General features: G+C 41.6%; 1 protein-coding gene across 1 annotated transcript in view; it reads right to left on the reverse strand.

The window, feature by feature from the left end:
* Nucleotides 1–14449, reverse strand: part of CRIP2 (cysteine rich protein 2) — an 86383-nt gene extending 71934 nt beyond the window's left edge. The window contains exon 1 of the mRNA XM_067467086.1: nt 14315–14449. Within this exon, the coding sequence (XP_067323187.1) occupies nt 14315–14357 (43 nt within the window). The 5' untranslated portion in view covers nt 14358–14449. The remainder of the gene's footprint in view (nt 1–14314) is intronic.
* Nucleotides 14450–18293: the final 3844 nt, after the last annotated feature.

The raw sequence follows: 18293 nt of genomic DNA on the forward strand, positions 1-18293 counted from the left end.
GTTGTATAAATTGATCACAGTAGACTGTTGAGTGGTCTGTAAATCGTCCTTGCATGACAGAGCATAAAAGGCTTCTGACCAACTAAGGAAGCTGTACTGAATGTTATCATGCAAATGTAATGGTGGCAAAAAAAGTTTTTAAAAAACCCCACAACACTCATGCAGAACACACAACTAGTCCTATCAAACAGCCAAAGCATAATCTAGAACAGTGGTTCTCAACCTGTGGGTCCCCAGATGTTTTGGCCTTCAACTCCCAGAAATCCTAACAGCTGGTAAGCCAGAAATAAATCTTAATGGTGTAATGCTAGAAAATGTTCTGCTACCTTATTAGCCACCTCTCCACAAAAGTCAACACTGATGTTGAAATACAACATCATCTGAGCTCAGCGAGTATAGCTTTTTTTTTTTTTGATTGAAGCAAAAATTATTTGAGCATCAGGACATCCATAGGGATACCAAGAAACTTGTTTATAAAGTTATTGTCCTTCCAACTCAATTGTACACCTATGAAACATTGACCATCTACAAACATCTCTATCGACTTACGGAAAGATTCCATCAGCATTCTGAAGCGATGATCCTCTGCCATCAACTTTGCTGGACCTGTCACATTGTCCGAATGCCTGATTACTATCTGCCAAAACAGTTACTTTATTCTCAGCTCAAGAAAGGAAAACAGAATGCCAATGGGCAACAACAGAGATTTAAAGATGGGTTTAAGGCTAATCTTTAAAAAATGTGGAATAAACACCGAGAACTTGGACGTCCTAGCCCTCCAGTGTTGTAACCAAAGGTCGGCTATTACCAATGGTGCTATGGGTTTTGAGGAAGCACGAACACAGGGTGAAAGGAAGAAATATACCAAGAGGAAGGCATGTCAACCAAATCCTTGTTGTGACCACCTTCCATCTGGAAATCTATGTCATTGTGACAGACTATCTAGAATAGGTCTCCACAGTCGCTTATGGACCCACTGCCAAGACTCTGCCCTTGGAAGACAATCATACTCAGCCATGACTGATCACCTACAATGTCAGTGTCTACACATACTCCACTTTGTGCAAAGGGATATTCTAAGTGTAAAGTACTACACTGGGACAGAAAAAATGTAGATATAGGACGGATGACACCCAGCATGACAACAGTATATATGAAAGGCATTTAGGAGTCTTACCATACCACAAGCTGGACAGAAATCAATAGTGTGATCAATAAGAGTAGTGTGTCTAGATCAAAGAAAGCAATAGTACCACTATTCTACTTTGGTGAGACCTCACCTGGAATACTGTGTCCAATTATGGGCACCACAATTCAAGAGAAACTGGAATGTGTCCTGATGAGGAAGGCCAAATGATCAAAGGTCTGGAGAAGTAGCTTAAAGAGCTGGGTATGTTTAGCTTTGAGAAGAGAATGCTAAGAAGGGATGTGATAGCCATGTTTAAGTATTTGAAAGGATGTTATATTGAAGATGGCATAGGCTTGTTTTCTGCTGGAAGAGACTAGGACACAGAGAAATGAATTCAACATACAGAAAGAGGTGTTCCATCCGAAAATTAGAAAGAACTTCCACATGGTTAAAGCTGTTTGACAGTGGAATGCACTGGTTCAGGTGTGGTAGAACCACCTTTTTAAAAACAGAACCTGAATGGCAATCTGTCAGGAGTGCTTTGATTATGTATTCCTGAGTGGGAAGCGGTTGGTCAGGCTGGCCATTGTGGTATCCCCCAGTACTATGATTCTGTGAAGATGTTGCCTAAAGTTAAAGTGAGTAGACAACCATAGAAATGATGACAGGAGTGATTGGGATGTAATATGCTAGCAAGAACCAGAAAATAGCAGGATTGGAATATAGCCACAAACTCTGACTCATTGGTGGTGGGTTGAACAGACACACCGGTTTCCCAGTATATTAAAATACTAGCTAATATCCCAGCCTCATGACGGCTTTGTGGATCTTTTTATCACACTTTTTTCTCCTTCCAATCTAGGTTCATAATTTTTTTTGTTCAAATTCTCTTTCCATAATGATCCAGACTAACATGGCTATGTCTTTCAATACTCTCCCCAGTCTGTAAGTTGGACACTGAGTTGCACAACAAAAGCTTTGCTTGATGCCTAATGTGTGAGAAACATCTTGCAGCAAATTGCAGTGTTTTTCATAGGTGCTGTCCAGAACAAAAAACAAAAAAACACAATACATGTATTTTCCATGTTACTGTGTGTGCACGCCATATTCTTACAAGAAACATGCACCTGTGTAAAAAAAAAAATCTTGTGCGGGGTAGCATTCAGAACTCAGAGAAGCAGCAGTAGACTCCTGTTTCTTTTACAGAGCCAGAGGCAAAATGAGGACTCTTTCCCAGCTCAGTCAGCATCCCGTCTTATTTTTCACTTGCTCCTTTATCTTCACAGATACATCTCAGTGACGTAATACAGAGTACCATGGAAACACTAACTAAACAAACATGCAGGCTCCAACTTGGCACCACCCTCCATGGCTTCTGCATGCTTATGCAAGTCTATTTTATTAGATGCTATGTCAAAATTGCTACAAAAGTGGGTGCATCCCTAGTCCATCATTCACACCCAAGAAAGAAAATGCCATGCTTCATTCAGCAATGACTCCAGCAGTTCTCATGCAACACTAACACCTTCTTCTGAGAAAAAGGAAAAAAGCCCTGGAGCGAGGGATCAGAGAGCATCACGCCACTAGAGAACATGCTGAATGGGAAGATTTGAGATGACTGTTAAGTTAAAGGTGCCACAACCACCGCTTCTGGAGCCAAGGAAGCAGAATTTCAGGCAGGCAGGCTGAATGCTCCCATTTCAAGTTAACAAAATATTCACAAAAAAATCAGGGTCTGGATACATCAGAGGACAACAGTGCATCTAGTGCTTGTTGTTATTAAAACAACATAGAAACAGGTCTGCTAGGAATTCAATATGAATGCTTCCAACATTAGAAATCCAATACAAATTCAAGTTCATGCTCTCTTCATTTGTTCACAGGATGTCCCCTGCTTCTTTCCTGCTGCAGAAACCTCATATTCAGGAGGAAGCAATAATTACAGAGGGAATAAAAACAACCAATCTCTAAATGACTTTTTGGATGTCTGCCTCTAAGATCTCCTTGAGAAAATCACTGAGGCCCACCTAGTAAGGCAATACAGGTTGGAACCAGCCACAAGATGGTGGGAGAATCTGGAATAATCTGGTAGCAATTACCAATATTAGTTTATATTGAAATTTAAGACCATTTGGAAATTGCTCTTTCTCCTTGGAGCAGAACGTTCTTTCGTTCATATTTGAAATATCATCAGATGATGTACAGGCATTGTCTCAGGGAGAAATCATGATCCAGTCTTTTCATTCTAATCAAAATTTGCCGATCCGTGGAGCTTTAAAGCATTTTCTTCTTCCTCCTCTTTCCCATGCCTTTCAAAAGGTTTCTCACCTGCCATTCCCCTCCCCCCAATTTTCTTTTCATCCCACCATGCAACTCCAAGTTTCTTTCATTTCTACCTTCTTCCTCCTGCTTTTACACTGATTTTCTCCCCTATCAGATTCCATCTCTTGTCCTCTCTCTTTACACTCCCACTTTTCTTCAATATCACTTGTGTTCTTTTCCCCAGAGGAGCCCTGTTCCTTTCCACTCCCCTTCCCCTGAATGTGTTCATCCTCACTCACTTTTACTCAGTTCCTTCCCTTTTTCCCTTCGCAGCACAAGGGAACAAACACAGACCCTCTAGTATCTTGCTGTATTTGTCAAGTGAATGGTAGTTTTGAGACCAAGGAGCTGGCTTTCACTATATCCAGAAGCTGTGGCAGCATTTCCCCTGCCGGGTGCTTCCTCACTCCGTCTGATCATCCTTCTGTTGTATTTAAAATATTTGTATAATGCCTTTGAAGGCAGAACCTCCAAAAGGCTGCTTCTGTCAATACAATTGACACTTAACATTTCACCTCCCCTTTTCCTAATGCATCTGTTTTCTTTCCCTGACACTTGACTGGCCGCTTTGTCCATCAGTCTTAACAAACACTGCTGGGCTGTCAAGTATCACACTGAGAACTGCAGATTTTTCTCTTGGGAATGGTAGTCAATAAAATATGAGATATTACAGTTTCAGAACCGTGAAGCAGCTGGAATCCAAGCTATTCAGATGTTGAACAGGTATTACGCATTTAACATCTCCCAATTTTGTTCTTTACTAAATACCTAAAGCAAGGAATGACAGTGAATCTGACCACGTCAGGTGAGAAAGCCCTGGAACTGAAAGACTCCAAATGAAAAAAGAGGGCTCCATGCCTCCTATTCTACCTACTAGAAAGTGATGGGCAACCTTTTGAGCTTGATGTGTCGAAATTCGCCAAAAAAAAAAAAAAAAGCATAACTCGGGTGGGGGGGTCACTTTGAAAAAAACAACATAATTTTGCAATATTTATAGTTTAAATAACAAAAATGTATAATTATAATATATAACTGTATTTAATAAACCAAAAACTAATTATTTAACTTACCTGCTTAGTGACTTTTTTGTTCATCAATCAGTCAGTTTCTTTTGTTGATCTTGATATTATTTAACTTGTGTGGGGTGCCGTGAACTAAGATAGGTGAAGAGGAGGGGGAATTCTTTAACTAACCTACCTATTCAGTGATTTTTTGTTGCTGAATTTAATTGGCTAAATCTTCAACTGAAGGTTGGTATTTTGTACACTTCAAGCCCAAGCAAGTGATACTAACTTCATCTGTCAATCTGTTTATTTTGTTGGTTTTGATATTATTTAACACTGAGAATAAGGTCTCACAAAAGTACCTAAAGGGAAAAAATTGTGAGTAAAGCCACTGCTATATTTTTCAGGGTGCTAAAAGTGATGCATCCCCCACGGCACTCTGTTCTCTGCTCCACCAGCCAAAAGTGAGGTCAAAGATCGCCTAACAGCCTAACAAGAAGTCCCAGAACTAGACACTCTGTGCCAGAGTTCTGGCTTACAGATCTCCGGCAGAGTGTCTACACTACCCTACAGCAAATGTTTTATTCTCAGCTACTGCGCCTGGCCATGCTGGAGCTGAGGATGAAATGTCCTTCTCGGCATGCAGCCCCATACTTCTGTTTGCGGCTGCGTGTCATCAAAAATGGATACGTGTGTCAGTGCTGACACGTGTGTCATAGGTTCGCCACCACGGTACTAGGCCCTTCAATTCCTTAATGAGTCTTTCTCTGCCTATGGTCTCTTATTCCAGTGCTAGATAACTGGCTTTCATGTACTCTTTGGAGAAGCGAAGGGCAGGAAAGATGTGAATGTGACCTAGAAGGACCTGCTCAAGGCTGTTTTCCCACGTCACCACAATTCCTACCCTGCATAGTATTATGCTTCCTCTACACTCTAACTTACTAATTGATGTCATTTGTCAGGTGCAAAGCTAAGGTTGCCAGCTTACGCAGTATGAACAAGACTGAGTAGAAGAACAATGCCAAGGGCAGTCTATGCAGCAGGCAAAGTTACTTCCTTCTTAATGCATCATTTAATCACTTCAATATTTATAGTTTTAGGCAGAATGAGTGCATGGCATACAGCCTGAACTCCCTCCCCACACACACACACCTTAGGCAGCTCACAAAATATAGACATGATTTCAAATATCTCAGCTATATAAGATCTCCAGACCTGGTAGCTAATGCATTTAAAAGTGTAATAGCAAAAATACTGACAAGAGGAAGGGGGTGAGGGAACCTTCTTTGTCATGATTTCCACATTCATAAGCCAATGTTGTCTTATTTGAGGGCGACTATTTTAGGATTTTAGGGTTAATTTGGAATAAGGAGTTTTTGGATAAGTGCACCACACCAGCAAATATAATTCAACACTCCATAAGTCCTAAAAGCTATTTAGAAGGGAGGGAGGGCAGTTAAATTACTGCCCAGTGAGCCTGATATCAATGTGAGGAAAGATTGAAGAGTAGATCATTAAACAGACAGTTTGTAAGAGAAGGAATGCCATGGCCATTAAAAGTCAACATGAGCTTTTGCAAAACAGGTCATGTCAAACTACAGTTATTTCTTTTCTTTTCTTTTTACAGAGTTACAAGCTTGGCAGATGAGGGGAATGCTGTGGATATAGCATGCCTTGATTTCAGTAAGACATCTTACAAGGTATTCTTGCAAACAAGATAGTAAATGTGGAAGACACAAATCTACTGTTATGTGGATTTGTAACTGGTTGACCAACCAAATCCAAAGGGTGTTTGCCAATGGTTCCTCTTCATTCTGGGTAAGAGATGGGACCTGTAAGTAGTGGGTGAGGGAGAAATCTGCCCTGGGCTCAATGACTTGGATGAGGGAATACAGGGCATCCTTATTAAATTTTCAGATGACTCCAGAATAAGAATATAATGCCCCAGAAGACAGAATCAGAATCCAAAATGACAATAACAGATTAGAGATCTGGGTCAAAACTAACAAAATGAATTTCAACAGGAAGAAATGGAAGATACTGCACTCAGGCAGGAAAAAATGCACAGATATGATGGGTGACATGTTGTGTGTCAATGTGTGAAAGGGATCTAGAAGCCCTGGTAGACCGCAAGCTAAATATGAGTCAACAGTGTGATACAATAGTTATAAAAGTCAATGTGATTCTAGGCTGCATCAATAGGAGTACAGTGTCTAAATCGAGGGAAATCAAGGTGCCACTCTGTTCTGTTTTGGTCACACGTCACCTGGAATATTGTGTCCAGCTCTGGGTACCAAAATTCAAGAAGGACATTGAAAAGCTGGAATATGTCCAAAATAGTAAAAGACCTGAAAAACACGCCCTATGAAGAGTGACTTAGGAAGCTGGGTATGTTTATCCTGGAGAAGAGAAGTTTAAATAGGTGGCATTAGACATATTTAAATATTTGAAAGAATGTCATATTGAAGATGGAATAGGCACATTTTCCGCTGTTCCAGGGATTGGGGCTCAAAGCAATGGATTCAAATTACAAGAAAAGAGATTCTATCTCAATATTTGAGATACTGTAGGTATCTTTTCATTTTAGAATGTGGCCCGCAATTTCTGTCCTCCAAGTGCTTTTTACAAAGGCAGCACCCCTAAATCATATCTTCCCCTCAGTAATATACAACATGGGTCCAAACATCTGGAAACTATATTGAGATTCAAATATAGCAGCTAGGTGGAATCAGGCATAATGACCAGAGACTAAATCCATGTGTCAGTTGCAACTAAAGTAAATCCAGGGAACCAATGGAACACTTAAGTATTGACTTGCCAAATCCTGGAAGATAGGGTTTACATTACTTAAGACAGCCGAGTTTAAGCCATATAAGTCCTAAGTGCTTCATCCACCCCACTGGCTCTTGTTTTTGAGATGGATGTTCTGCACTGACTGGGGAAGTGGCTGGACTTGATGGCTCACGGGGCTCCTTCCAACTCTGCTTCTATGATATGAGTCTATTATTCTTGAATTTCCGGGCCAAATTCAAAGTCTTAGTTTTAACCTTTACAACCTTTATGGGCTGAGGATAAATAACTTGAAATACACACACACACACACACAGCTCAAAAGGCCCTTCTCTGGTTTTCTTTAAGAGTGTGTCACAGTATGTCTTTTATTCAGAATATGTGGCCCGCCCATTGTCATTTCTATTGTGATTGTGTCTATTGGAATTTTTATTTTATGTATTTTTATTTTATTATTACTATTATTATTTTTTTATTATTTTAATGTCACTTTGATAATGTTGTTGTTGTCTGTTGTATATGCTTTGATTTTATTGCTGTATTATGTTGTCCAGGCTTGGCTCCATGTAAGCCACTCCGAGTCCCCATTGGGGAGATAGTGGCGGGGTAGAAATAAAGATTATTATTATTATTATTATTATTATTATTATTATTATTATTATATGTTTACTGATGGCGAGGTCTTTATAGTGGTAGCACACTGGCTATGAAATAGTCTTTGCACAGAAACTCACACAGCATCAGCATCTGCCTGGCAACATTTATTGACAGCAGCCAAATGAAGAATTTTTTCCTTTATATGTATTAATCTGTCTGATTCTTTATATTTGTACATAGCTTTTACAAGAACTGTTCCCCTTTGTTTATTTTTATACTGTAATTTCTAGTGCTTTTTGTTGTTATTTCTGACTTCAGGGTAGTAGATAAATTCAACTGCCAAATAACAATGGTATACTTATGCAAAGAGCATCAAGTTAAATCCTTGGCATTTTTAAATAGGAAGACTTCTGGTAGCAGAGCCCAAAGGAAAAGAGGAATTAGAGCAGACAATATTGAGTGAAGCGTGCTGATGTCCTAACTCAGAACAAGCTACTTTCAAATATCTGTACATCCAAACCAAGAAGAATAATGGGTACTTTAATCTGAACTGACTAAACAGTCTAGACAATTCGGAATTGTGGGAGTTGGAATCCAAAACACCTGAAGGGCCAAAGTTTGCCCATGTCTGGTCTAGAAGATCAACAGCAACCTTGACTAAAGGCTGGGAAAACTGACCTTGCAAACCTACACAGAAATGACTAGAAATCCATCCATGCTAAATTCAGGAAGGATGTAATTAAGGATATTCCTGCTTAGGATTTCCTTTTCAAAATACTCCTTCTCCATTCATCTCTATGTGTGGAGGAAGGGGGGTGCCTGGAAATGATCCATTTTAAAAATTTTATCAACTTGCTCCACACATTCTTACTCTCTTCCCAGCCAATCCAGTTTACAGAAAACCAACACTCAGGGACATTTTTCTTATCTCCGTAACAGGCTCCTCAGAGATGAACAGTATGTCACAGGCATTTGCTACAGATTTACATGTTAGGAGGAAATTGAGAAAGAGCACTTTCAGGATTTACAATCAACACTGAAGTCTCCAACAGCTGTACTGCTCCGTTCACCTGCGGAAGGGAGCAAGCTAACATAGCCAATGACCCACATAAATTCTTTGGCAGACCTCTTTTGTATGGGCGAGTTAAAAAACATTTGTACAGGAGCCTTGCTTCAGCAACTCCAACAAAACAAAGAAAGTTAAAACAGAAGCCTGTACGGCCTTGGCCCCAAGAAAGAGCTTTGAGTAAAGAGCTTTGTTTACTGTTTTTGTATTTCCAAAATTAAACATATTTCTTTCCCCCCCAGTTTATTATACATACTAGGAATTGTATTACTCTAAACAAAGATCCTGTTAGCTGAGCATGCATCTTCCAGATTATTTTAAATTCCCACAATACTTTGAACCTCAGGAATGTTCACTCCAGTACATCTTGTCAGAGGCCAAAACAAGAGTAAACAAAAATGCCTCAAAAGGAGCACTTTCCCCATCAACATTAGTCAATCTTCCTGTGGGGGCAATGGGTTAGATACAGGGGTCTGGGTCCAGAAAAAAGAACTTGACAAATATGATGCAATATTAATAATTGCTTCACAACACAAGGCTGCTAAACCAGGCAATCTCAACTGGATGGCCCCCCATGAGGGTCTGCCTCCAGGGGCAAACCAAGAATGGTCAACTTGGAAGTCCCTGAACAGACTCTGAAGTGGAGTGGGAAGATCAAAAGACAACCTGGCAAAATGGCACTATCTAGAAGAATTCTCCACCTTGTACGACTGTGGAGCAGAACAAACAACTCTGCACCTGTATGCTTGTCCACAATGCCCTGCCTCATCCACAGAGGAAGAATCTACAGACAATGCAGTGCTGTTGCCCATTTCAGGTCAAAAATTATCTAGCTGCTTGTGCTCCTTCTATTATTATCGTTTTTATATTTATGTCTGCAATGCTTTTGATATGAAATAAATAAATAACAAAAGGAAACTTTAGCTGATGTATAAAACAAAATTAAAAGACAAATGGAGACAAAACATTCATTAATAATCCATAAATAGGGCAACAAAAATCTTTGGATCCCATAATAGGAGAAAAGTGGGATATAAATTAAATCAAGTCAATAATAAATGTGGGTTGTGTCTTGGGAGTAACGATCAAACAAGTTGCACACCTACATGATCCCTCCCCACTGTTCTCTCTTTGTCCTCACCTCTCATACAGAGTTTCAATGCAGCTTTCTCACAGGAAAGCAAGCCTTGAGAACATATCAAGCTAGGAAATCTCTAACTAGTTCACCAGTTCAGACATCACTGGAAACTGTTGCTTCGGAAGCCAAGAAAGCTTTCCTTTCATACAGATGAAGAAAAAAAAAGAAAAGCACACATTCCCAGATCAGTATTTCAAACTGTGAAAAACTCTTTCCTGAAAAGGCCATTTCCCACATGTATTCTTCCACAGTATTCCTACCAAAGACACGCCTAGGAGGAAAGCGGAGGCTGGGTCAGCCTGATGCAACCAAAGCAACACATTTAATGTGGCAAAAGCTTGCACTTCATCAGATGTACCACTGGACTGGATTCTAAAAAAGCTCCTGCCAAATAAAACTAGCTAGTCTTTCAAGCTCCATAGATCTCTTTGTTATGTAACTCTCCAAAGGGGGAGGGAGGGGAAAGAGAAATGTTATTTCTATATAATTTTGAACTAAAGGGAAATGATGAGCTTTGCTACACCTGCACAAACATTTTCCAAGTATAGTCAGTAAATCTCTCTTCCTTTTTTGTGTGGAGACGGTACAAAAAAGATCAAATGGGTTTGCGTGCATACACCTCGTTAATAAATAGAAACAGGAAGGATTTAGGAAGATGGACTATTGTGATGTCATTTGCTTTTCTGAATCTCAAACAATTACAGGAAGCGGAGAGGCAAAACAAATCCTCAGCATGGAACTGATGGATGGCTGGATGTAACAAGGCAATACTACACACTAATGCCATTAGAAAATCATCTGGCGAGTAGAGACTGCTCCTCTAAGCCTCTAATAGTTCTCAGAAGAAAGGCTGTCCGGAGAGACAAAAGAATTTGAACGGTGGCAACAAACTCACATTCTGGACCCAAACATCTGCTGCTTTTTTTAAAAAAAAGATGGCATGATGTTTCCCTCACAAAAGCAGGCATGCAGGAAAATTACAATAAAAAGGAACTTGGCCTCAGTATTTCGTTCAACTAACAGACTGAACTAAATAAACGGTGATCCAGAATATATAAACCTGTTCATCTGAGGGACACAGCATCTCATGAATTGAACACGTCAGAAATATTTTGAGCCAACCTGCCAATTTTGGCATCTGCGAACTAGTGACACGTAATTAATCTTGAATACGAGTTAAACAGCTTTGTTCTGTTTTGTTGCCATTCTGTGCTGGAAAACATAACTTTCAGGTCAGGGCCAAAGACGACTGAACGAGAAGGTATCCATGCTCTCATGTGACTTGCCAATGTAGAGAAAATAATCTAATAACACAGACAAACAAAATATTTTTTTTCTTGGCATCTTGTTTTTGTAAGATTGTTTGTTGGGTTCTTTGGGGAGCTGATCCAGAAATTTGCCTTGGATAGACAGCATCATCTCTAGTCTCTTAGATATGGTTATCCTGGTTTTCTATGAGCGAGCAGATGGCGAATGATAGATGGCATATGTTCTGTATCTCAAAAACCAATAAGGAGGAACTGGGGTCAGCAGATCAAATATACCCAGAAGAAGGGCTAACATTTGGGGCACCAACTTATGGCAACTTTAAGGCAAGCCTATCACAGGGATTTCTGGGCAAGGTTTGTTCAGACAGGGTTTGCCTTCCTCTAAAGCTGAGATAATGTGACACACACACACCGAGTCACCCAGTGGGGCTTCCATGGCCAAGCAGGGATCCAAACCCTGGTCTCCACAGTCATGGAGGCAGGCATCCTCAAATTGTGTGGACCTCCAACTTTCAGAAGCCGTAGCCAGCTTGTCCAATGGTCAGGAATTCTGGGAGTTAGAGTCCCAAAAACATGCAGCCCTCCAACAACAGCTGCAGATATGAAGTGATAGACTCAGTAAAAATGGACTTCAATTGAACATACCCATAACAAAGTATCTGGAATGTGGCCTCCAAACTGGGAAAACAATCCAAATTAATGGACAAGTGCTAAAGTCACCACCTAATTTAAATACCTTGGGTCACTGGTCTCCATAGATGGCAAAACAATGCCAGACGTGCGGCCATGAATAAATGCAGCCTGGTTGAAATGGCGGCAAACTACTAACATTCTGTGTGACTCAGAAATGCCTGAACAACTCAAGGCTAAGATGTAAACTATAGTTGCCCTCTATGGGCAGAGTGCTGGCCAGCAACAAAGAAACATGAAGCCCATAACATGATGGAAATGGAAATACTGAGATGGACACTTGGCATGACACTTTTTGACCATGTGCCAAATAATGACATCTGTCAAAGACTAGGAAGAAAAGCGGCTGGCAAGAAAATGCAGGAAGCAAGACTACGGTGGTAGTGTCATAGAATCATAGCTGGAAGAGACCTCATGGGCCATCCAGTCCAACCCCTTGCCAAGAAGCAGGAAAACTGCATTCAAAGCAGTCCCAACAGATGGCCATCCAGCCTCTGTTTAAAAGCCTCCAAAGAAGGAGCCTCCACCACACTCCGGGGCAGAGAGTTCCACTGCTTAACGGCTCTCACAGTCAGGAAGTTCTTCCTGATGTTCGGATGGAATCTCCTTTCTTGTAGTTTGAAGCCATTGTTCCATTGCGTCCTAGTCTCCAGGGAAGCAGAAAACAAGCTTGCTCCCTCCTCCCTGTGGCTTCCTCTCACATATACATGGCTATCATGTCTCCTCTCAGCCTTCTCTTCTTGAGGTTAAACATGCCCAGCTCTTTAAGCCACTCCTCATAGGGCTTGTTCTCCATATCCTTGATCATTTTAGTCACCCTCCTCTGGACACATTCCAGCTTGTCAATATCTCTCTTCAATTGTGGTGCCCAGAATTGGACACAATATTCCAGGTGTGGTCTAACCAAGTGTCAAGCCAAGTGTCCTGAGAAGAGAACCAAGATCAGTAACACAAACAGGGCTGCATTTGGAGAGTGCAGGACGGCAACCACGTGGATGGCCAAAGAAAATGGGTTGTTGTAGGTTTTTCTAGAAGCGTTCTTTCCTGACGTTTTGCCTGCATCTATGGCAGGCACCCTCAGAGGTTGTAGGGCCAGAGAAAAGATGGATGGACGCCATCAATTTATTTATTATTTATTTATTGCATACATTCCTACCCCGCCCTTCTCCCCCCAAAGGGGGACGCAGGGAGGCCTCACGTAAGCATCAAATGATGCTATCAGCATATAAACCTGGGGTCCTCAAACCTTTTAAACAGAGGGCCAGGTCACAGTCGCTCAAACTGTTGGAGGGCCAGATTATAATTTGGGAAAAAAAATGAATGAATTCCAATGCACATTGCACATATCTTATTTGTAGCGCAAAAACCACTTAAAAACAATACAATAATGAAAATGAAGAACAATTTTAACAAATATACATTTATTAATATTTCAATGGGAAGTGTGGACCTGCTTTTGGCTGATGAGATAGGATTGTTGTTGTTGTGTGCTTTCAAGTTGTTACAAACTTAGGTTGACCCTGAGCGAGGACCGGGTAAATGACCTTGGAGGGCCGCATCCAGCCCCTGGGCCTTAGTTTGAGGACCCCTGATATAAACAATCAAAAATTGCATTTAAAACATTAAAAATCATTTAAAACCACATCACACAATTCATTAAACAACGAAGACATGTGCGCTGCCAACCTGAGATCTCAGGATGCCCAAAACAAAGCTGTGTGGAAACAGTCACAATCCTAACCCCTCCATTGGAAAGAAGAAGAGTCCCAAACAGCTGGAGGGCCGCAACTCTAAGACTGGATCTACACTGCCATAGAATTATCCAGCGTGTGATCCCATATTATCTGCTTCGAATGGGATGATAAGAGTCTACACTGCCATATAATCCAGTTCAAAGCTGCTCAGAAACTGGACAATTATATGGCAATGTAGATCCAGCCTGGTCCAAAGAGTTTTGTGGCTCCCTCCATCCAGACCTGCCTTTGCTGACTGGATGCACAGCACCCAATGGATGCTCTTCCCTGTTTCAGTCACAGAACAAAGACTGGCAGGTGGAAATGGTAACTTAGCAACGGAGTAAAAAAAGAAAGGAAAACTGGCATCTATGCAAGGCTTGCCTTCCTTTCCTGGGGATGGAATTAAGGGGGGGGGGGTGCTATTGATACCGAAATGATGGCTGAGAGGGGAGTTAGAGGGGGGAAGCAAACCCATATGGGAACCAGCTACCTTAAATAGAGTATATTCTGAGGAGGAGGACAAAGCGCGCGGCTGCCTGGCTGGGATACTGAGGGAAAAGAAGGGCCCACTCACCAAAGTAGACGGTCTTGTCGCACTTGGGGCACTTGGATGCCATGGCCGGCGAAGGGGAACGAGGGAGCCGTGCGAAGAAGCCGGGCGTCCCTGGTAGAGTGCGCGCCCTCCGCCGCCTGTCAGCCCACGCCGCACGAGGCCCGGCCCACGCCGCGCTCCCATTGGTTGACACCGCCCGGCGGAGGGACAGGCGCGCGGCTGGGGGGCGGGGCCAGAGAAGGGCGCGGCCAATGGCCCGCCTCCCAGCCCACCCTTGGAAAGCCCAAGTCAAAGAAGCAGCACCCAAAAAAAAGGGCGGGAAAGGCTTCCCTTTCAATCTTCCCTTCATGTCTTCATAGAGGAAGGCTTATTTCTCCAGTTAAAGCATTCCCTATCCTTCTTTCTCACCCAACCCATTAATTACACAGTCTCAACAACAACAACAACAAATATTTTGGGTTCTTGTGGGTTTTTTCGGGCTATATGGCCATGTTCCAGAGGCATTTCTCCTGACGTTTCGCCTGCATCTATGGCAAGCTTCCTCAGAGGTGACCTCACCTCTGAGGAAGCTTGCCATAGATGCAGGCGAAACGTCAGGAGAAATGCCTCTGGAACATGGCCATATAGCCCAAAAAAACCCCACAAGAACTGAGTGATTCCGGCCATGAAAGCCTTCGACAATATTTTGGGTGTCTGCTTTTTGTTTTTTAGGCCTCTTCCTTGGGTTATTTAGGGTGCTCTAGTTTCTTAGGCCCCTTCCACACAGTTGTATAAAATCCACATTGCATTGGATTATGTGGTAGTGTGGATTCAGATAATTCAGTTCAAAGTAGATATTGTGGATTATCTGCATTTATTTTATTTATTTGTCGTGTCAGGGCAACCAGTCAAATAATATTACATTTCTAACAGAACAAAGCAAACAAACAGACAAATACAAAACTTGTGAGTTTGGTAGTTGATTAAACGTCCTTTGACCAGTATCTGGCCACTTGGAGTGCTTCTGGTGTTGCTGCAAGAAGGTCCTCCATTGTGCATGTGGCAGGGCTCAGGTTGCATTGCAGCAGGTGGTCAGTGGTTTGCTCTTCTCCACACTCGCATATCGAGGATTCCACTTTGTAGCCCCATTTCTGAAGGTTGGCTCTGCATCTTGTGGTGCCAGAACGCAGTCTGTTCAGCGCCTTCCAAGTCACCCAGTCCTCTGTGTGTCCAGGGGGGAGTCTCTCATTTGGTATCAGCCATTGGTTGAGGTTCTGGGTTTGAGCTTGCCACTTTTGGACTCTCGCTTGCTGAGGTGTTCCAGCAAGTGTCTCTGGTTGATCTTAGAAAACTATTTCTTGATTTAAGTCGTTGATGTGCTGGCTGATACCCAAACGGGATGAGCTGGAGATGTCTCTGCCTTGGTCCTTTCACTATTGGCTGCTACTTCCCAGCAGATATCAGGTGGTGCAATACTGGCTAAGCAGTGTAATTTATCCAGTGGTGTAGGGTGCAGGCACCCCGTGATAATGCGGCATGTCTCATTAAGAGCCACATCCACTGTTTTAGTGTGGTGAGATGTGTTCCACACTGGGCATTGATATCTGCATTGATATTCTGGGTTGTTATTATTATTATCAGGTTGTTGTAGGTTTTTCGGGCTATATGGCCACATTCTAGAAGTATTCTCTCCTGAACAGACAATTGAACAGACAATCTGGCAAAATGGCACTACCTAAAAGAATCCCACACCTTGTGTGACTGTGGAGCAGAACAGACAACTCCACATCTGTATGTTTGTCCACTATGCTCTGCCTCATGTTCAGAGGAAGAATTGTTGGAGGCTACAGACAATGCCATTGCTGTTGCCTGTTTTTGGTCCTTCTATTTTTATCAGTTTTATACTAATTTATGCAATATTTTTGATACGAAATAATAATAATGTATCACTGGGTTGCTGTGGGTTTTTCAGGCTATATGGCCACGTTCTAGAAGTATTCTCTCCAGAACAGACAACTCCACATCTGTATGCTTGTCCACTGTGCCCTGCCTCATGTACAGGGGAAGAATTGTTGAAGGCTACAGACAAAGCCATTGCTGTTGCCCGTTTTTGGTCCTTCTATTTTTATCAGTTTTATACTAATTTATGCAATACTTTTGATACGAAATAATAATAATGTATTGTCGAAGGCTTTCATGGCCTGAATCACTGGTTTGTTGTGGGTTTTTCAGGCTATATGGCCACGTTCTAGAAGTATTCTCTCCTGAACAGACAACTGAACAGACAATCTGGCAAAATGGCACTACCTAAAAGAATCCCACACCTTGTGTGACTGTGGAGCAGAACAGACAACTACGCATCTGTATGCTAGTCCACTATGCTCTGTCTCATGTACAGAGGAATAATTGTTGGAGGCTACAGACAATGCCATTGCTGTTGCCCGTTTTTGGCCCTTCTATTTTTATCAGTTTTATACTACTTTATGCAATACTTTTGAAACAAAATAATAATAATGTATTGTCGAAGGCTTTCATGGCTGGAATCACTGGGTTGTTGTGGGTTTTTCAGGCCATATGGCCACATTCTAGAAGTATTATCTCCTGAACAGACAACTCTGCATCTGTATGCTTGTCCACTGTGTCGTGCCTCATGTACAGAGGAAGAATTGTTGGAGGCTACAGACAAAGCCATTGCTGTTGCCCGTTTTTGGTCCTTCTATTTTTATCAGTTTTATACTAATTTATGCAATTCTTTTCATACGAAATAATAATAATGTATTGTCAAAGGCTTTCATGGCCTGAATCACTGGGTTGTTGTGGGTTTTTCAGGCTATATGGCCACGTTCTAGAAGTATTATCTCCTGACATTTCGCCTGCATCTATGGTAAGCATCCCATGTGCTGCCAGTAAGTTTCAGCAGGATGTTATTGCGTGCATTCTGGGTTATATGGTTATGTGGAAGAGCCCTGGGTTATATGGCTGAGTCGAAGGGCCCTCAGGCATGGTTATTGTGGTTTTCTATGTGTAGGCAGATGGCATAAGGTCTATATCTCAGAAACTTTGAGGTGATGGGGGAAAAAAGGGACCATTTTTGGAATCAATACCAATCATTTTTGGTCAAATAGACCCAGCAATATGTGCTGACCAAACTGAGGGCCCTTCCACATAGTCATATAACTCAGATATATCAAAGCAGAAAATCCCACAATATCTGCTTTGAGCTTGGTTATCTGAGTCCACCCTGCCATATATTCCAGCTCAGAGCAGATAATGTGGGATTTTATTCATCTGTGTGGAAGGGGCCGAAGCCAACGTTTCATATATCATTTTCATTTTTCTGTACTCTTCTGCTGTTTTTAGACTGGCTCTAAAAATATTGGTTGCTAGGAGACAAAAGGGACTCACAACTGTGCCACCATGTAATTTTTTAAAATAAGAAATGCATATTACATATGTGGGGAAAGGTACAATTATTATTATAGTCACACAATGTACACTCTAGTTTCATACAGACATAATATTGGAGCATCTGTTATGTTTTCAAGCTACGAAAACGTCCTTCACGTTTCTCTCAAGATTCCCCTCCACTATTCCCATCACTGATTTGAACTGAATTTAAAGTGCAAGTGTAGATTCCAAATAAAGTAGTCTAATAATGGAACTTATGTAAATAGAGACTTGTCCTTTCTGAACTGGTTCCACCGTTTCCTCAAGATGGGTCTAGCATTTGGATTTACAAGTGCCAGGCAGAGTTAAATAATCCAGTTCAACGCAGATAGTGTTGATTATCTGATTTAATCATCTGGATTATATGGCAGCGTAGAAGGGGCCTAAAACACGTCCCATTTTAGAGATGTTTGTATAGGGGGGAAATGTGTCTTAGAATTTAAGAAATACAGTAGTTTCATGGAGAGAATAGGATTTATGGTCTCTTTTCTCATGGATGGAGGTATACTGAGTAGGCAGCTGTAATTAATTCCTTACCTTAGCTGGCTGGCTGAAGCCTAAGGGAGTGGGCCTG

This window comes from Anolis sagrei, chromosome 4, assembly GCF_037176765.1.
Source record: "Anolis sagrei isolate rAnoSag1 chromosome 4, rAnoSag1.mat, whole genome shotgun sequence".
NCBI classification, from domain to species: domain Eukaryota; kingdom Metazoa; phylum Chordata; class Lepidosauria; order Squamata; family Dactyloidae; genus Anolis; species Anolis sagrei.